The 20,442-nt window shown below is 48.1% G+C and overlaps 1 protein-coding gene across 1 annotated transcript; it reads left to right on the top strand.

Moving 5' to 3' along the window:
* Positions 1 to 239: 239 nt before the first annotated feature.
* On the top strand, positions 240 to 16,784 carry LOC146755860 (uncharacterized). The gene is made up of 7 exons (XM_085525081.1): positions 240 to 361; positions 476 to 526; positions 14,623 to 14,822; positions 15,160 to 15,219; positions 15,984 to 16,076; positions 16,210 to 16,320; positions 16,633 to 16,784. Exons 1-7 carry the CDS (start codon positions 240 to 242, stop codon positions 16,782 to 16,784), a joined length of 789 nt encoding a protein of 262 aa, XP_085381207.1.
* Positions 16,785 to 20,442: the final 3,658 nt, after the last annotated feature.

The raw sequence follows: 20,442 nt of genomic DNA on the forward strand, positions 1-20,442 counted from the left end.
GCCGCGGCTGCGCAGAGGGCGGTGTGAGCGGGGAGCGCGTCCCGTGCCGAGCCGACAGCCACCCCATGGCCGTGCCGCCATGCTGCCCAACACTGGGTAAGGCGACCTGGGCTTTCCTCCTTCCTTCAGCGGGGCCGCGAGCTCTGAGCCACAGGAGCTGCCGGGGCAGAGCTGGGGCCGGGGCTGGGGCCGGGGCCGGGCGGAGGGACAGACGCGTGCTCCGCAGCCCCTTGAGGGCGATGGGATGCGGGGTGGAGGCCGCGGCCGGGCACGGTGGCCCCGGAGCGGCTGGGTCAGACCCGGAGTCCCGTTCGGTGCTGTTTGCTCACGGGCCGAGCTGTGTGCACGTCCGGAGGGCAAAGTGCGGCTGTGGGTGTGCTGTGGAATCTGAATTGAGTGACTGCTGCGGCGTTATTTCTGCGCTGCTAATGAACGGGGACATACGTTGACCTTATTCGTTCCCGTGTGTTGCAAGCAGTAGTCATGAGATCCTGTACGAGTGCAGAAAGCGCCCACGGTGCAGCCTGTGGGCTGCCCTGGTTGCGGCCGTGCCTGCTGCAAAAGGAGCCCACCTGCATGATTCTAACTCCCTGAACCTGTCCAGTTAACATTTCTCTTACCCCTTAGGCTGTTCAACCATCCAGACTATTATGTATTTACTTGGATACAAAAGTATTTTGAGAGATGGTAATGAAAGCCTTGCTAATGTGAATGGTGTCAGCTGTTATCACTTTGGCCTCAAATCCTTTCATTCTATCACAGAAGTCAATCAGGTTCACCAGGCTTGATTTTACCTACTGAGATTGATGATGCATTGGAACATGCTGCCCAGGGAAGTGGTGAAGTCACCATCCCTGGTGATGTTCAGGAAGGGTTTAGATGTGGCACTGAAGGACATGGTTTAGTGGCCATAGTGGGGATGGGTTGAAGGTTGGACTATATTGTCTTTTCCAACCTTCCAAGTTCTAAGATTACCTCTCATCTATGGCTAGTTTCTCATGTCCTGGTAAACCATGTTCCTAAGCAAGGCACTACCAGTGTCTGCTCTCACTGAATCACCCATGCCACTCAGCAACGCCTTTCCCTTGTTCATGCTCTTCCTACCCACATTATAGCAGATAAACAAGTTGCCACTGGCTTCCCTTGCAAGTCTCAGCTGCAGGTGAACTTTGGTTCTCCTCACACTGTGCTGATATGCTCATGCAATATTCCCAGTTCCTTTTTATCTCACTGGTGCTTCCACTCTGTGTGACACCTTTGTACACAGGGGCTCAGTCACAAGTCGTTTGCACAGCTGTGTCAGCCTGCTGGTTGGTTGGACAGACTTGTGGGGATTTATTGGGTTAAATGCAGTTACTTGCAAACTGAGTTTTACTGTGAAAGCCTTAAGGAAAATCATGGTCATTTTTGAAAATCTGATTTTTGGCTCTTGTCTTTGGCACCCTGCATTGGGATTGTGATCCTGGACTTTGCCTTTACAGCGTGTTGAGCTACTGGTCCTCTGTGTTCAGAGGGCCAAAAGAATTAAATTACAGAGAGCTGCACTGAGTATCAAAACGTTAGAATTGGTTGGTTTTGTTGTTTTTAGAAGTCACTCCTTTTCTGCTTTTGGAGAATGCAGCAGTTCTGTTGTGGGCAGCCTTGGATTATTGTACAAAAAGTCTTCAGTGGTGGTGAAAGGCTTATATTTCCAAGAAGGTTCTGCAGGTAAGAGTTAAGAGTTTTTCATAGGATTTCTTAATACTACACCATGTTTTCTATTCCCAATAGAGATAGGAAGGCAAAATCTTTTTTTCTCTATGCTTCCACATTTGATTTGATAGCGATAAAGCTCATTGCTGTCTTTTTAAATAGAAATTATCTTTGAGGAGTGAAGGAGGCCCCAGTTGCGTCTTTGGGCTAGAACATATGTTGCTCATCTTAAACCTGTGGATTATCTTTTAAACTTCAACACTTGGAACATGGTTAAACTCCTCTTGCAGGTCCATGTTCCTTCTCTGCAACATCCCCTTCTCAGAGTATACAAAAAGGATTTACAACGTGCTTTTTTCCTTTTTTTTTTCCCTCCCCAATTCAATACTCATGTAAAAGGGTCAGTTTGTATCTGAAGGGGGTGGTAGGAGCTGGGAGAGTTTCTGTACTCTAGGAAGATGATGCTTTGACCCCAGAAAGTTGATTTTTCCGTGACTTACATCCTTCAAAAGTAAAATTCTATGTGTAGACTAAATATGTATCCTACTAAATATGGGATTTTTGTGTGCTTTTTGTAGCCTACACAATTTGTAAATATGGCATGTCCATGTGTGTCTTGGGAATGGCAGAAGAATTTAAAGGAGAAGTTGCTGTCAATGCTTTATGGCCTAAAACAGGTGATTATTTTGAATTGTTGTGTTTTGTCCTATACAGGTGGTCTTATTTAGGACTGATTCAGAACACCGAGCACTTCTGTGTATTTTTTTGTGATCAAAGATGTTGTGTGGGTATTGGCTTTCTTTCCTAGTTCTCACTGTTGCCTTCCTGTTTTCACTTAAACTTGCCTTCAGCCTGAGCACATTCTGCTTTTTCTCCTGTCTTGTCTTTGTCATTTCAACATGACTCAAACTTTGGTTTGCACACCATCCCTGAGTAGTATTGGACATTTATGTCAATATTTAGAATCCCCAGCTAGTTAGATTGCCAGGAAATAGATGAAGCTGACAAGATATGTACCTCTGTAGATGTAAAAAAAAAAAAAGTTTTGGCTGAGTGGGAAATCAATTGCTTCTTCACACAACCATCCAACACTTCTTGCAAGTCACAGCACACTGAAGGGCCGCATAGCAGAAAAATAACTTGGTGTGCCCATCTTATACTAGCTCCAGTTTATTGTCCATGGGTCAGTGAGGACCAGGGCTGCTGTTGAAGGTTTGGTAGCTGCTGAACAAAGAGACCAGTGTCTTGAAAGCATTAGAAGCAGCAAGTGAGCTTTCAAAATTTGTATGTATCGGTGTTTCCTTGATGAAAACTGTTCATGTTCTGAAGTATAAAAGTTTGTAATGTTCAGTCTAGGAAGAAAAATGTTGTTTTGAAAGGTTTATCTGCCAAAACAAAAGTTAACTACTTTAGAGAGTGAGAGTGGTGACTTCTGTAGTATCTACATTACAATTACAAAGTTTTTAATTTAAAGAACATCATATATATGTGATCAGCTTCAGTGCTGGAGATTGACACTGTGCTAGTATGGTTCTATTGGTTCATCCAGCTCCTTGAAACAAGAAAATATGCTGATAGTGAGATGTTATGAGCTCTCGATTTAACTAAAAGTGAAAGAGGTAGCCTGCCAAAAGGATGTAAGAGTGTGAATGAGTAGTAGAGGTACTGCAGGGTCAAAGTGGAAGATGCTGTATGTATGAATTAATGGAAAACCAGCAGCACTTTGTATGAAATAGATGGAAGGATGTGCAGATTGCAGGACAGTAGATGGTTTTTCATATCAGTCTTTGCCCATAGTTTTGCTATATTTAGAACAATAATAATCGGCTGTAATGTGAAAGTAGAGGAGCATAAGCCAGGAAAAGTTTGAGTTTGTGCTATTGGGTTTCTCATCTTTAACTTAGAGTCACTTTGTTATCTCACAAGTTATTGTGGGGCTAAAATTGAGATTTTCAGTATGGTAATGGCTGCAGAAAATGTTAATTGCTGATGCACATTCACTTTGAGAAAGATAGTTGTCCTGTTAGTTTTTCATGTCCTGAATAAAGCCAGAGGAAGTCTTTGTGTGGAAAGTATTGATAGAAGCATTGAATAATATGAATATTACAAGGAGTTCTTCCCTTTATTCCTCTTTTGGTTCCTTTAATACTTTTCAAGTAAGGGAATCTTTACACTTTGAAGATTGTTTGCTGGTTGACCATTCTTCGCTGGTTGATGGTATTTCACAGTTTAGTCTTCTCATGATTACTTTCATGTGAGAGGAGAATAAAGTTTATGCATTTGCCAAAGAGATGAGTATGTGATGTCATTAGTGTTAAACTTGTAATTTCCTGTCCTCTGAATTTTCCAGCCATACATACAGCTGCTATGGATATGCTGGGAGGATCCGGAATAGAGAAGCAGTGCAGAAAAACTGACATAATTGCAGATGCTGCATATTGCATTTTAACAAAGCCGAAAACTTTCACTGGAAACTTCATTATTGATGAAGTTCTACTGAGAGAAGAAGGCGTTAAGGATTTTGATGTCTATGCAATTGCACCAGGTAAAAGAGATCTTTAAAATGAGAAGTTTGCGAAGGAAGGAAGGCCATATGGGGAATATGGATATATTCCTTTGACTCAGTCAAAAGATGCTTTGCCTCACGTTTGAGAATGTGGATTCTGGGAAAGCACATAATAGTCCACTGAGGCTCTAATAATCAATGCCTATATAAATATATATATATATATATATATATATATATTTTAAACCCATTAGCAAAAAGAAAATAGACCTGCACCACAAGCGCATGTATTACTATTTACCAAATAGTGAGATAGTGTTTCTTCATCTTCAGATGTTTCTGACTGAATTTGTAAGAGGCTTCTGGGTCTGATTTTAAATGTACCAGAACCTAAACATGTCACCTCGTCTTCTTTCAACCTGTAGTTCATTTACTGGTAAATTGAGGTGCTGTTGCCTTCAGAATGGATTCCTGTTTGTGCTGTTCACCCTTACTTGGGCTTACTGTTATTGTTCAACTCCCCTTTAGGTCACCCCCTGATGCCTGACTTCTTCTTGGATGCTGAAACTGACATGACAGCCACATAATCAGAAGGCCGTGGAAGGGCAACCTCTGCATGTACATGTCGATTATTTGTGATGATAATGAATGCCTCCTCTATTTCAAGTTACTTTTGGACTACATTCAATCTATGTGGCAAAATCTCTTGTATTTGGGCTGTTTGATTTATGGAAGTGACTTTAGTGTCTGCAACTTTCCCAGTTCATAATCAGCACCTTGTTTTGAACAACCTTTTTGCTTTTTACCACCAGAGTTAAGTGGTATGAAGATTATGAGTAAATATTGCTGTAAAAAAATCACAAGCAATCAGCATATTTTGCAGGAGTGTTACATCTTTCTTGCAGTGTGAGAACTTGAGAAGCTTCTATTCCTACATGAAGTTCTCACAGTCGTACATGATGTGAATGTCTACAAGATGAAATAGAGAAGTTGTTTTTTTACAAAAGCATCAGGTTCACTTTTTCAGAATAGTGATGTTTCTATTGGAGGGCAAATAGGAATTCTGGATATGTTTTATAGGAGTGCCAAAACAAATATAGGAAAGAAAGAGGCTAAGTTTGAAAAGAGCCCAGTTCCCTTGAAAATACTATTTGTGAGTGCGCACTTAGACTTTTCTGCCAGGAACTGATACTGCCAACTGCCCAGATCTCCAACACAGTAGCAATTCACTGAGTAGAATAATTATTTCCTGATACACTGACCTTCTGCATGGCTTTTAGAGGCTGCTAAGCATTACATGCCTTATAAATTGCAAATGCTCTTTCTTAATGTTAAATGAGCACATTCACTGCAGTGTAGAAAGTTGCTGATTAAAGTAGTGAATTGATTCACACCTGAGAAGCTTTTGCAGAAGAACTGCTGAAAACATATATATTCTTAGAAAGATAAGTGAGATAGAGCGTTCCAGCATTTTACAGAGAATCCATCTGTTTCTTTTAGGTGCTTCACAGGCATCAGGTGGAGCCAAGCTTAATAAAGAATCAGCTTCAGCGGGGCCTGTTGCAGAAACATTCAGAGTTATTCAGGGAGAACTCAATAAAGAAATAGTGAAATCCACGCAGGGCGTCTTTCAGTTTGAATTGTCAGGTAAGACCATCACTTGTAAAATTCTCAAATGCTCACTTTTCTAGCAAGAGTCAGTCTGTATTTTCACATGTAAATACTTGTCTTTTATAACTGGTCTAGGAACAGGGACATCTTTGAGTGTGCTCTATAAGATGCTGCCTTTCAGAGCCAACTTCAGCACATGTGGGATTTACCCTGCTGCTGTTGTCACAGGGAGATGCTTTCTGCATCAGCAGCATGTGCTGCTCTTTTGGGGACTGTGGTGTGTTTTCCTGGTGTTTCATTTCTGCTGTGTCACCCTGCTGGCCGTGCTGCACAGGGTCAGCATGGTAGTTCTGTTCCAAACCCCTGCTGCCTCCAGCTCCACCAGCAGCCACTGCCTTGTCCCCTGACACTGTGGCACTGTGGGGCATCTGCTGGGGCTGACCTTGTCTGCACAGAGAGCGCGGGGCAGCTTCTGGCACAGCACCTCCAGCATGTCTAGCACGAAGATGGGAGAGAAAAGCAGGCGGGGGTAGCAAAGGGCAGGGCACATCAGTCCTTGTGGTGCTGCCACAGGTTCTCCCTGTTCCACTCAGGTGATGAAGGAGGCACTTGGTACCTTGACCTGAAAACCAGCAGTGGGAGTGCTGGGTTTGGGAAGCCTCCTGCAGCAGCTGATGTTGTGATGAGCATGTCGAGTGGCGACTTTGTGAAGATGTTCACTGGTGAGTAACAAACGGGTTTGGCAGAACTGAGGCAGCTACTGGTGGCAGGAAACATCTTGCTGATGGATGAGCTGACAGGCTCACCTCTCTTTGTGGTCTTGGAATTGGATGAGCTGTAGCTGGAAGTGCATGGCCTTTAAATTCCCTTCCAACGTAAGTCACTCTGTGAGTCCATGATTTTATAATAAAAATATCTACTGCTTTGTTCAGTAGCTATTGAACTTTTCAGAGCGTAGCTTCAGAAAGCATCCAGTCAATCTGTTGAACCTCTTTTCTGATGCTTTTACAGTAGAACTTGGTAGCAAAGTAACTACTATATGATATCGCAATCTCCAGTTCCTTTCCTTTTCCTGACGATTCTGTGTCTTCTTTTTAGGTAAACTAAAGCCAACCATGGCCTTCATGTCAGGAAAATTAAGGATTAAAGGTAACATGGCACTAGCATTGAAGCTAGAGAAGATGCTGACACAGTTTAATGCTAAACTGTGAGGGAGAAGCTGTACCAGCAGAACATCCAGCCTTTCTTTTATAATAGCAATGCTACATTTTAAAACGATAATCTACTTTTTTCTCTTTTTTTGTGTGTATAACAACTGTGGATAAAATGCTGATCTGTTAGAGAAGATCTAATTTAGTTTTATTAAGACTGAAAGGTGTTTGTGATTAAACAATTCCTTCTTGAGAATACTTCTATTATGTAACTGGTGTTTTCCTTTCTTACACTCCTTTGGAGCAATGCAACACACCTGAAGTGGGTTTTCTTTTACATATTTGCTTGCATGCGTGCATGTCCCATAAGAAGTCTGGGAGGATCAAATATCACCTTGCAGATCTTCACACAAACACACCCCCAGCCCAGACTGCCACAAACAAGGTAATCCCTCCCACAGCACCTGCGTGCAGCACCAGAAGGTTTAAACTACAACATGTTTACAGGCACATCACCTTCCCTCTTTAGCATGGAAAGAATGGAAACTCATGAGAAAAAGCACAAATGCTCTCTAAGTGGACAAGAGCACAGATCCTCCTCCTGGTTCAAGAGCACGTGCAAAGCCAGAGGTAGCAACCTCACAGTGTTGCCAACAGAACTGCTCAAAATGTAGGGCATTTTACTCCTAAGTATGTAGAGAATATTTCAAGACTTAGAATTTATTTTCTAACTCGTGCAATGGTCAAATAGTTTATAGTCTTCAAAGCCTGTGCTCAAACAAAATTATTTGTGCTGTAAAGGTTCCATCCCTGTTGAATTCTGGTAATAATACAGAGAATGTTGAATTCACTTATGCACTCTGCAGTCCCAGCGCCATGAAAAACATGAAGGAACTTTCCTTTTGAGGTGACAGCTTGCCTGTGGCTGTGTGGTTGTTCCCACACTTGGCTACATTATGCAATACTGTATGTGTAATGCTGGTTGCAGCAGTGCAATCAGGAAGTATGCCTTAGGATTGCCAGGGCTGTTACATCTGGAAGGAGATGTAAGCAGATGTGGCTTGTTCTCATCTAGATAAGATGAAGAGTATTGAGGGGATAGTGCAAGAAAAAGAATCTTTCAAAAGCAGTCAAACAAGTGCTTTGCTGCATGACCTGAAAGGGTGATGGTACCAGATTGTCTTGGTGTGAGCACATGGTAAGATTTTTGTGTTAATAACTAAAGACCGTTAGATACGCTGCTGTTCTCTGAGCTGAATAAACATCAGCTGGCGGTACCTCATGTATGAGCAGAGGATGGGTGAGAAGGTGGTGTGTTTGGAAACTGGGGGTGGCTGGGATCTAGAAGATGCAGAGTGAGCTGACAAAAGGTAAAGGTTGAAAACAAAATGGGAAAAGAGTTTTGCCAGTTCCTCAGCCGGTGACCCTCCTGAGAACTGAGAGTGGGGAAAAATTAATCAGATGAAATTCCAGCTCCCTCCCTTGAAGACTGACAAAGATTTTAGAGGCACATGTTCATGTTGGACTACACCTCTTTTCCCCTATGAATAAAAAACCTTGCTGCCTCAAAAAACAGGGCACCTTACCCTTCTTTGATCCAGTCTTGCTCAGATCTGGAGGAGCTGGAGAGAGCTGCAGCATAAGTATTCACATATAGTAGTACTGTTAAGCACAACCTGTAGGTGACAGCAGGGCAGCAGCACCTCCAGTGCTGTGGGCTGCTCATGGGTGTGTTGCTCAATTCTATGCAGCTGGGAGCTGCTTGCAAAATGCTGAATGTGCTGTGACCAGCACAGTGCAGAGCTTTTACTCTATCTCACTTTCTGCCTTCCCTCGGAATAAGGCACCTACTCTATCACAATTGCATTTGTGTAAAAATGAATATTTGAAACCCTGTTCTTTTGGTTACTCAGCTGATCTCCATTCCCTTGTTAGTAGTCCTGTGTTTTTTTATGGCTTGCACCATCATTAGTCATCTGCCTGTGCTATAAGATTCTCCTTTATCTCTCGTTTGCCTACGCCATATTCAAGCATTTCCAGGAAAAGCTCAGGGTATTGAAATATCCTTGAGTGGTCTAAGTACTCTTTCAGAATATAGGGGGAAGGAATGTGCTTTAAGCACCCGCATCTAAGTAGCTTCTGCTACACTCATAAATTAGATCTAATCCAACACCTGTGAATAACAGCTCCCCTCTGCTTTATAGTTTAGCTGTTCTTTTGGAAACCTTAATTGTGAGTATTGTGTGAGAAACAATTGATGCAATTAGATTTGCTGGAAAGAATAACGACTGTCACTTCCTTTGGAACAAGAGGAAGTACACCATTTTGTGCTTTTTCTGTCTAATACAACAGCACATGTGAGATAACTAGTGACTAGATCTAAGGGAAGACATGTAATATGTTCTCTCCACAAGTAATTCAGCTTCAGCAGATCCACTGCAGTTACATTTTCTAAGGTACCTCAAACGAGATCAAGGCTTGGCTTTTCAAAAGATGCGTTTGCATGTGGGAGGGAACCTCTGAATGTTGTGCAATGAGCTGCAGCCTCTCTTCAGCCCCTAAATTAATGAAGATCCGTGTAAGTATGTTCAGCACACAATCAAAGTGCTGCCAAAACAGTCCCATTTAATGCAATTATCAGCTACTTTGCACTGTCCGTGCTTTCCCTTTGTTGGCACCTACAACACAATGCTGTCACAAGGGGAGCATGCAGGCACACAGCCCTTGGCAGCCCTTCTACATGATGCTGGGCAGAGGTGAAAATACAAAGAGGCTCAGTGAGGCAGGCACAGAGTGCCAGTGTCAGGTGCTCAGGTGGGGCTATGGGCATTCTGGGGACCTTCCCTGCCCAGAAAGTGTCTTTTTTGGCTCAGTGAGAGTGTTTTGAAGGCCCTCCAGGAAAGCATGATTTGGGAGTGGAAGATTGGTATGTCATGCTGGTCACACATCCATCCTAGTGCAGAACAGAGAGCATTCATTCACACTCCTACTACTGCTCCTTTAAGCTCTCCTACAGTCTGCAGTTCTGATTTACCAGCAGTCAGCAAAGAAATCATAGCTTCTTCCTACTCATTTGTCTCTAGCAGTCAAATAAAACCATTTGTGTCAAACCTTTCTCTCTGTAGCACCTGCTTTGGCCTGGAGGCGTCTCCCTCAGACTCACAGATAAGCATGCTGACCCTGAAGGATTCCAAACCATGGCTCTCACCACAGCTCCCCTCTCCCCAAGTTGAAACATACCTTTTTACAGTTATAAACTGCATGTAAAGATCATCATACTCAAATAGAATGCACATGTTTTGACTTAGCCAAATGGAACTGTGTGGTAATAGTTACTTGCAAAGAGTTTGCTCTGCTCTCCAAGCCATTTTGAAAGCTGTGTGCCTTGAAGGCCAACTGCTCTGATTTTAATGCCTCTTTTATCCATATTTCTGTGCCTAATTCAGTCATACTGCAAAAGCGAAGGTAGTTATATGGATTTACAGCACCTTTGGGTCTCAGCAGCAGCCTGGAGACACGAAGCACATGTGCTTGGAGACTCATACTGCCCAAGTGCTCTTTTCTTCACCAAAGGTCCTCTTCCTCAGTTAGAAGGTTCCATGGTGGAGCTGCAGGATCCTTCTTCGGGGAGATTTTATCACCAAAGTGAGGAGATGATTATACAGAATTTGTCCACATGGGTGTGTGTGCATGATGACACTAAGCTGAGTGGTGCAGTTGAAGGAATGCCATTCAGAGGGACCTTGACAGGCTTGAAAGGTGGGCCTGAGTGAACCTAATGAGGTTCAACACGGCAAAGTGCAAGGTTTTGCACTTAGGTTGGAAGAACCCCAGGCACCTGTACAGGCTGGGAGGAGTGGTCCTTGAGAGCAGCTCAGCAGAGAAGGACCTGGGGGTCCTGATGGATGAGAAACTCAACATGAGCCAGCAGTGCGCTCTGGCAGCCCGGAAAGCAAATGGGATCCTGGGCTCCATCAGGAGAGGGGTGGTCAGCAGGGATAGGGAGGTGATCATCCCTCTCTACTCTGCTCTTGTGAGGCCCCATCTGTTGTACCGTGTCCAGGTGTGGAGCCCTCAGTACAAAAAAGACATGGAGATTTTGGAAAGGGTCCAGAGGAGGGCCACAAAGATGATCAGGGGGCTGGAGCACCTCCCCTATGAGGACAGGCTGAGGGAGTTGGGTTTGTTCAGCCTGGAGAAGAGAAGGTTGCGGGGTGACCTCATTGCAGCCTTTCAGTACCTGAAGGGAACTTACTCCCAGGAGGGGAGTAAACTCTTGGAAAGGGCTGATAATAGCAGGACTAGGGGAAACTGATTTAAGTTGAAAGAGGGAAGATTTAGGTTGGATGTTAGGGGAAAAGTTGTTTACTAGGAGAGTGGTTAGGCCCTGGAACGGGCTGCCCAGGGAGGTTGTGGATGCCCCGTCCTTGGGGGTGTTCAGGGCCAGGTTGGACAGGGCCCTGGGCAACCTGATCTAGTAAAGGTGTATGTTTGGTAGCCCTGCCAGGCAGGGGGGTTTGTTCTTCATGATCCATGAGGTCCCTTCCAACCTGGGTCATTCTGTGATTCTGTGATACTGGTGTGTGGCTGTTTGTCCCAGCGCGCTGACCTTTTGTCTTCAGGTTCACCAACAAGACTGTAACTGATTTATGGAGGAGGCAAGTGATGGGTGCTACTGTGTGACAATCAACATCACTTTGTGGACATTTGAAAGCATCTTCCTCCAGAAGAGGGTGCTCAGAAGTGTTTACTGGCAGAAGATCTGGAAGCTGCCCCCCCCCCCAACAGGCCCCAGCCTGGCCTGAGCCACGTGACAGTGACAGGAAGTGCTTCCTGCAGGCGGCGGAGAGCACTTCCGGGCCATGGTGGCCATGAGCAGGGCCGGGAGGAGCGGGCTTTGTGCTGCGAACGGGGTCGGGCCTCGGTGCGGGGGCACGGAGGGGCTGTCGGGGGAGGAGCTCGCAGCGCTGCCGGCACCCAGAGGCGGCTCCCGGGTGGCTCCACGGTCTCGCTGTGCTGCGGAGTCACCCGGCCGGCCCCAAAAGCCTGGAGGCAGAGCCTGAGCCGGCCCCGGCCCGGATCGTGTGGTGCGGCTCCGGCCGTGCTGGGCTGTGCGGCACCAAGAGGAAGACGGCCATTCGTTTGCCGGCCGCTCGCTGGCTGTAAGATCTGGGTGGCGCCGAGGCCCGGTTAAGAAACGGCGTGGATGAAGGTTTGTACGGATGGAGTGGGTCTGAATTGCAGTGAGCGGGACGAGTCCGGGCTGCGGTTTGGCGTGGTTGTGTTGGTTGCTTTGAAGGGCTGCCATCATAGGGCGGAGGGAGGGAGAGGGAGAGGGAGGGATGAACAGGGAAGCAGAAAACAGATGCTCTGCTGGAATTCAGAATAAAGGGGGGCTAAAAGGGGGATAGTTAAAGGTAGTTTACAGAAAATGATTTAGTTAGAATAACAAGGAATGGAGACAGTGGGTCTGGAAGAGCAGGAAGGATGAAGATTAAGGAGTGAGAACTCCCTGAGACACCTGGCGAGAAGGGGATTAGGTGTTGCAACTCCTCTTTTGATATTTGCATCTCCCTGACAAGATGGGCGATAACAAGAGGGGGTCTGCATGATAAAGAATGTGTATTAGAATTAAGGGATGCATGTTAGAATTACGGGAAATCATTGACTATGCATGAGGTGTACCTATATCTGTATCACGGTTTTACAAGTTGGTGTGCAAGTTTGGAGGAGCTATCCCCCTTGCACCCAGCGCTGGAATAAAACATACCTGCTTTATAACCCATCTCTGGATTATAGAGTTTGATTCCGCAAGTCAGGGAGCTTTGAACAGTGCGGGCAGTCAGGAGCACGTCGCGTTTCTGCCTGCTGTGTTGGCGCTGCCGTAAGTCTTTGGGTCCCCAGGGAGGCTCTCCCTGGGGGTGTCCCGATTGGAAGGCAGGATTCAATCCCGCCGCAGCCCGTCCATGGCAGGCAGACGCTTCTCTCCTCTGCTCATGGGACTCAGCAGTGCCAGGGGTTTCACAGCGCGTGTTGCAGTGGCTGGCAGCCTCCGTGTGTTTTTCTGTTGCAAACAGGATCCCATGGTGGAGCCGAACTAGAAGCAGACGTTGGTGTCTTGTGGCAGGAGCAAGGGCAGTGGAAGCGCTGTCCAATGCCGGGCGGTGGTGACTGCCATGAGAGCAGGGGTCTGATACCATCTGTGAGGGATGGGATTTGCATCCGGTGGCTTTTCCGTTGCAGAATGTCCAGCAGCAGAGCGTGAGTGGCCGTGAAATGAAGCTGGGCCTCAGGAGAGCCGTCTGGAGCTGCGTCACGAGCACCTTGTGTGTGTGCTGGCCATCATGCTGCCAGTTTCCAAGTTCCCAGAGGCAGTAAGTGGTGCTCTCATGGGCTGAGAGAAAGGCACGGGCAACTGGCTGGGAGGGAACTGTCAAATACAAGATACGAAATACTAAAGTATTGATGCTACAGATAAAGCTCAGTTTGCATTTTTGTTAGAGTCTGTGACAACAAATACAATGTCCCTGAAGAAATGGCTTTTTTGGCCATTAAAAGACAAAATGCAATCTTTTGATTTGCACAAAGCAGTAAAAACAACACTGGAGCGATTTTCTTTATCCTTTGACAGAGTCTCTGGGTCTTTAATGTCCCTTCCCACCCAAACCATTCCACAATAATATATTTCCACAGTGTAAATGTGAAAATATCTGCCATGGTCTCCTGCTGCTCTAGATGACTGGGAATCCTCAGCGTCCATAACAAGCCCAGGGGGAGCCTGGTCCTTGCGGTGGAACAGATCTACCCAGTGGGACACGCTCCCAGTAATTCTTCCCCAGCAGCCTGGCACTCACCCACTAAGGGGTGCCACAAGCACCCACTCTATGCAGCCCTGCTGCACAGGAGGAGCAGCCCGTGGGGAGGCCCAGCCAGCAGCCTGGGGATGTGAGGTCACTATGCCCTGCCACATTGCTGCCTTGTGCCACAAGATCACAATGCCCAGCTGCATGCTGTAGGTGTTCTGTGCCCCAATAGCAGCACTCGTTGTGGCTGTAGCAGTGGTGGTAGCAGCATGGCACGAGTACTAGGGGCCACGGCCCCCACCTGCCTTGCCGTCCTCCTACTGATAGCCATGTGTTGTCAGGAGACTTGTGCTGCTCCAGGGCGAGCAGCAGGAGCAGGTGGGTGGGCAGAGATGGGGTAAAAAATAAGCGGAAATGAGAGTGAGAAGCCCAGATTCTGGTTCCAGTGGCTCTGTGCCTTATAGCCCTAAGGCTGCCTTCGATGGGGGCGGGGGGGTATTGGAAAAGGGGGACAGGCAGCACCACAGGAGCTGGGCAAGGGCATGAGGAAGCCCTGTGCTCCCACGGCTCTGCCGCTGGCTGGGTGGAGCATGCTCTTCATCCTGGGGGTGTCCCAGGGGAGAACGTGGAAGGTGTGTGCTGGGAAAAGCATGAGCATTTCTGCTCCAGCTGCCTGATGCTCCCCATAGAAAAATCCTGGTTCCCAACAGAGACCCCCAGCTGTAGCCCAGTGTGTTTCAGACACCTTTTCTTTGTATGCTCTTCCACGCGGTCCCAGAGGGGTGCTGCATGTGGCCAGGAGGGAGCATTTGTAAAGCTGCCGAGTGCTAGGCTCCAGGTCACCCTGGCCCCTCTATAGCTTTGGCGATCAAGGCCTGAGTCTCCCATCCTGTTACCTGTCCCCTTCCCTGTCCCCTTCCCTGTCACTAAGGGAGAGGAAGATCACAGCATGCAATGGGAACAACCCTCTTCTGTTCTTTCTTCTAGATGATGACATTGGTACTCCTTCCTCAGATGACTGGAAGGAGACTGCTTTTGTGCCTCAGGGGAAACTCCGAGGTAAGTTGTGAGTGTCTGTTTCCTTGGAAGTCGAAAAATTAGTGCTATAATAGCTTATTTGGGTACGTAAGGCTCTCCAAAGGTCTTTCAAGTCTCTTTGTGCTTTGAAGGTCGTACACAGATCAGTCATTAGTATTTCTTTACTTGGAGAATTGTCACATTTCAGTGGGAAGGCGGCCCTTGCCAGTCTTTGCTCCTATTCCTTTGCTGTTTGGGCCATGTCATTCCCTGACCTGCAGCCAGTCCTCACAGGTCACTGCAGGAAAAAAAACAAGGCAGACCCCAGTGCACAGCGGAAGCTCTCCTCACCTGTGTCTGATCACTCTTGTGCCTGCAGGCCCCTTTGGTGCATTTCGAAAGCAAAGTCGCGTCCCTGAGCCTGGGGTGGATGCCAGACGTAAGTCACCAGTCTTCATCTCATGATCTTTGCTCATATTTGGTTGTGGAAGTTCAGGAGGGGTTCATCTTTTCACTGCCTGGTGATTTCTTCTCCATGAGAAGCTTGGGTAGTCACTGTTTCTTGGGTGCTGCATGCTCCCAGCATCCCGTTGACTTTGTCTCCATACATCAGAGATCTCCCCACTAAAAAAACCTTGAGGGGCCAAATGTTCTTCTATGCCTTCTCTGAAGATTGTTTTACATGGCCTGGAGAGAGTATCTGGAAAGCTGCTGAGTGCCAGCCAACTGCCCACCTGGCTTCTCTGCAGCTTTGCAACTTTTGACCCAGGTCTGAGTGCCATGTCATCACCTGAGCCCCTTCCAGTCACTGCAGGTCCCTAAGGAAGAGAGAAATTACAGCATACCATGTCATGAGATTTTACTTCCTTTGAGAGATGCCAGCTCACAGTCCTAATGTCAGCCAGGCGCGTCTGCAGGTGTGAGTGAGAATGCACACCTGTGTGTGTGTGCCCTGCCCTCGCACAATGCCCTGGTCCCATTCAGTGATGCCGTTATGCGTTTAGGTAAGCTGCAGTGTGTGGTGAAAAGTTCTCATTCTTTGGTTGCAGAAGTGCCTCCAGGGAAGGCCGTGCTAAATCCTTAGTTGTGCTGGAACCCCACAGGCATCCCAGGGGTGGCTGTTGTCGTTACTGACTTCACTGAAAAGACCGTTCAGTTTAATACCTTGTTTGTCTGAAAGTTATCTTAATGCTTTCTGTTTAGGTCCTGAGAAACAGAAAGAGGCCCTGGAAACAGGAAAATATCTGCAGACACTGCCCCCTCTGCTAATGAAAATCATGAAGGACAAAGCACGTGGTAGGTGTATTTCCGTCTGTTCCCTGAAAGGCTTGTGAAACTGAATTTCTAGAAATACATGTGGAGAAACTGCACCATCTTCCTGATGAGAAGCAGTTACTTACAGTCCCACTCCCTTACCTCCTTTCTAAAGAGACAGGCGGAGCACCTATGCGCTGGCTTGCATTTTGGAACGGCAGAGTTCGCACACTGACTGTCCCCCTGAGAGTAATAGAGGCCATGCACACAACAACTGTCACTCCAGGTAAGGGCCGCTCATAGAGCTCCGTGGCCGTGGTTAGAGGTTGCTCCCCTCCCACTGCAGCCAGTTCCCAGGGACTTAGGAACTTTGTCCTTTTGGGAACTAGGCCACCAGAACCACATTCAGCAGATAAGAAGAGGAAACAGGACCCTCCATAGTACCTCCTGTGCACAGACCCTGCATTCCAGAGCTTGCTGTGCTTCCCCTGAGCCACCAGGCACAACAGCAGCCCGGAGCGGGATCCTTCCTGTGGTTGCTCTTGTCCATGTCACTCAAAACAGCAGCTGGTGAAACAGATCCACATTGTTTTTCCAGGTGCGGATGGTGAGGAACACGCAAATGCCGCAGACAATAATTTTATCGAGAAGTACTGCCTGGGATTCGGTGCAGCTATCTTCGTTACCATGCTGATTGCAATGTTTTCGTGCTATCGTCTTGTCCGACAACGGAGGCAGATAAACCAGTGAGTTCTTGTTCACCCCCAACCCCATCCTGCCCCCTCTCTTTACTATAGGGATCCTGTGAGCAAGGAGGCATTTCTAGTTAAAGCAGCATAGAGAAGCCAGTTAGTTGTTGCCTAACACTGTCTGAGATTGACACTGTCAGACATTTAACTGGCCTCGCCATTCCTGCTGCATGTTCTTACTGCTGGGCCTGAGACAGGCCCGGAGCTGAGAGTGACTCTATCATGCACTGTGAGGAAGGAGAGCAGGGGGTTCTCCTGTGCCCTCAGCACGTTTCTCTCCCTGCAGGCGCCTTGCTGAAGATGCTGCAGTCCAGCATATTGCCCGCAGCAACCTCACGCTTGGACAAACAGCTTGCTCGCCTCAGTGCGCCGCACAGAAAAGACGTGGCACAAACAACCGGTGCCTGTGCAGTGACAATCTGCCCACCAGCCGCAGAGCACCACCAGAGCGGCCCCTGCCAGGCCTGATGGCTGTCGGGCTCAGCTGCTCCCAGTGCAGCCCCCGTAGCCCACCAGCCCAGGCTCCGTGGCCCCTGGGAAGTACATCAGGCCCAGTGGCCCCTATCCACCTTGGGCATCAACACCTCTTTCAGGGGACAGGAGGGACCCACCTGGTTTGGAAGCTTGCAGTCATCGGCTGGCACCCAAACAGCAGCACCCTGGCATCAACACCACCCTCCCGTCCGCCACCACCATCCTTCAGGGGTTGGCAGTGGCTCCCTCAAAGTGTCACCCGCAGGCAGCCACTGCCTCAGGGAAGCCTGAGAGGCCTGTCAGCCTCCAGCACCATCTCTGCCCTCACCCTCCCCTCCACCATCCATCAGGGGATGGAAGCGACCCCAGCAGAGTATAGACCTGGGGACATCATCCAACAGACGGACGACCATTGCCTGGGGGAAGCCAACTGGCCCAGCAGCCCCCTGTCCCCCCCAGGAACTGTCACCAACTTTCCTTCACCATCCTTCAGGAGGTTGGAGCAGCCCCCACAGGGTGGCAGTTTGAGGGCATCATCCGACACCCAGAAAACCACAGCCAGGGGAAAGCATACCAGGCCCCACAGCTCCCAGCCCCCCACAGCACCAACTCTGCCCTCCCGCTCCTCTCCTCCATCCTTCAGGATGTGGGAGTGGCCCCCCCCCACAGGGTCGGCATGGGGGCAACACCTGTAAAACCTCTGCCTGGAAAAAGTATGACAGGCCCAGCAGCCCCAAGATCCCCCCAGCACCACCTCTCTCTTCATGCTCCTCTCCACCATTGGTCAGGGGGTGGGAGCATCATCACTGGTCAACACAACAGGGGCTTCTTTCTTTAACATCCTTATTACACCTTCCGAACTGAGTATACCTTTTCTACAAAAATTCTCAGCACCACAGATGATCATATTCAAAACATCTATAACTATATGGAATATAGATATTGTAAATTAATTCAATAAAATTCAACAACAAAACAAAATAACCAAGAAGCTGCTTCCTTCAAAAGGCAGAGTATTCTGATGAGGAGAAAACAGCAATACTAACATCACGTCACAGCGTTGCCATCAGGGCTCAAGCTAAGGCAGCCAGCTGACCAGGGCAGAACTTGTGTTAGATGCTGCTCAGTGACAACACCCAGAATGAAGTAGCAAGGATGTGAAGTGTAGGAGACTACTTGCGCTTATCACATTCTGTCTGCTGTAACAGCACTACTCAAAGATTTCTAATCAGGCCAAGATCTTTGTGAAGCAGCAGTTTGTTCATTACTGCCATCATGGCCGCACACCCCTACTGACTGTTGGGCAGGGCTGCAGTGGAGAACGCCCTCCACACGCAGTCCTGGGCAGGCAAGGGCTGTCGGTGCACAGTGCCACACGCTCCTTGCCATCTGCACACACGTGGGCTGGCTTTGCACTGCCAGGCACATCGTCTCGCCTGGGCACTGCAGGTCCTCGCTTGGTGGTATGCAGAGACAGCGGGGCCAACAGATGAAGTTATCTGTGTTGTGTGCAATACTTGTATGACTTGGGAGCTGACAATCCTTGTGGTTCTCTGTCCTGCTCCAATTTATAGGAAGGAGAGGAGGTCCATACGTGTATGCCTGAGCATGGTTCAAATGTTGGAGGACGGACGTTATTACGATTTAGGGTGATTAGGAAGGGAAGGCGGGCAATAGAAAAGAAAGGAAAAAGAATCAAGGAGTCTTTATAGGAAGCAAGAGGGAGAGAGAGTCACCACCATGGATCTGACGTGTTTAGTAGTTCAGTCATTGATCTTCAGTAGTGGTGGGTCATCAGGAGTTGTTGTTCCGCTGACGATGACTGTGACCACGGCAACAGTTTCCAATGATTGTATAAACTTACTAATAAGTCCAACGTGGTTCAGTCAGCTCTCCTTGGTGTGACAGCTCAAATCCAAAATGGTTGAGTCAGCTCCCCTTGGAATGGCAGCTTCTGGCTCTGGGAACTCATCTGGACCTTGCCAGCAGACAAGAGGGAGCAGGGATGCCCACCTGCTTCTTGTTCTTCACAGGACACGATGGTATCATTCCCCAGTTTTCCCATACCAAGCTGGAGCCAGATCTTCAGCCAGTAAACACTTCTGAGCACCCTCTTCTGGAGGTGAACAGCTCTGGAGGAAGGTGCTTTCAAATGTCCACAAAGTGATGTTGATTGTCACACAGTAGCACCCATCACTTGCCTCCTCCATAAATCAGTTACAGTCTTGTTGGTGAACCTGAAGACAAAAGGTCAGCGCGCTGGGACAAACAGCCACACACCAGTATCACAGAATCACAGAATGACCCAGGTTGGAAGGGACCTCATGGATCATGAAGAACAAACCCCCCTGCCTGGCAGGGCCACCAAACATACACCTTTACTAGATCAGGTTGCCCAGGGCCCTGTCCAACCTGGCCCTGAACACCTCCAAGGACGGGGCATCCACAACCTCCCTCGGCAGCCTGTTCCAGGGCCTAACCACTCTCCTAGTAAACAACTTTCCCTCTAACATCCAACCTAAATCTTCCCTCTTTCAACTTAAATCAGTTTCCCCTTGTCCTGCTATTACCAGCCCCCTCCTCATCCTATGTGGAACACCAGTGCCAGCAGTGTGGCCGCCATTTTAGAACCCTCTCCACGTCACCTTGGTCACCGCTGCCGCGCGCAATGCACTCGCCTCTGACAGCTGTGGCAGTTAGCAGCCATGTCGGCAGCTAAGACGGCTAGGGTAGAAGTTTTCCCTGTTTCAGGCGGGAGGATGGAGCTGGGGGCCCTAGGAGTGAGAAGGAGGATGGGGCCCGCCATGACCACCAGGCAGAGGAGCCCCCCTGCAAAGGGGCACATGTGGGTCAGATCTATGAGGCAGGGGCTGAGGTGGGTCAGATCTATGGGGCAGCAGCTGCTGTGGGGTAGTTGTGGGTCAGATCTATGGGGCAGGATCTGCTCTGGGGCACATGTGGGTGAGATCTATGGGGCAGGAGCTGCTGTGGGGTAGATGTTGGTCAGATCTATGGGGCAGGAGTAGCTGTGGGGGTGCTGTGGGTCAGATCTGTGGGACAGGAGCTGCTGTGTGGCTCATGTGGTTGAGATCTATGGGGCAGGAGCTGCTGTGGGGAAGACGTGGGTCAGATCTATGGGGCAGGAGCTGCTGTGGGGGTGCTGTGTGTCAGATCTATGGGGCAGG

This window comes from Coturnix japonica, chromosome 29 (genome assembly GCF_054131305.1).
Source record: "Coturnix japonica strain WE chromosome 29, WE-NBRP24, whole genome shotgun sequence".
In the NCBI taxonomy this organism is placed as follows: domain Eukaryota; kingdom Metazoa; phylum Chordata; class Aves; order Galliformes; family Phasianidae; genus Coturnix; species Coturnix japonica.

Coding starts and splice junctions, on each gene's coding strand:
- LOC146755860 (XM_085525081.1), top strand. CDS start 240: ATGGGATGCGGGGTGGAGGCCGCGGCCGGGCACGGTGGCCCCGGAGCG. Junction 362..475: donor GTGCACGTCCGGAGGGCAAA/GTGCGGCTGTGG, acceptor GTGTGTTGCAAG/CAGTAGTCATGAGATCCTGT. Junction 527..14,622: donor AAGCGCCCACGGTGCAGCCT/GTGGGCTGCCCT, acceptor GCCCCTCTATAG/CTTTGGCGATCAAGGCCTGA.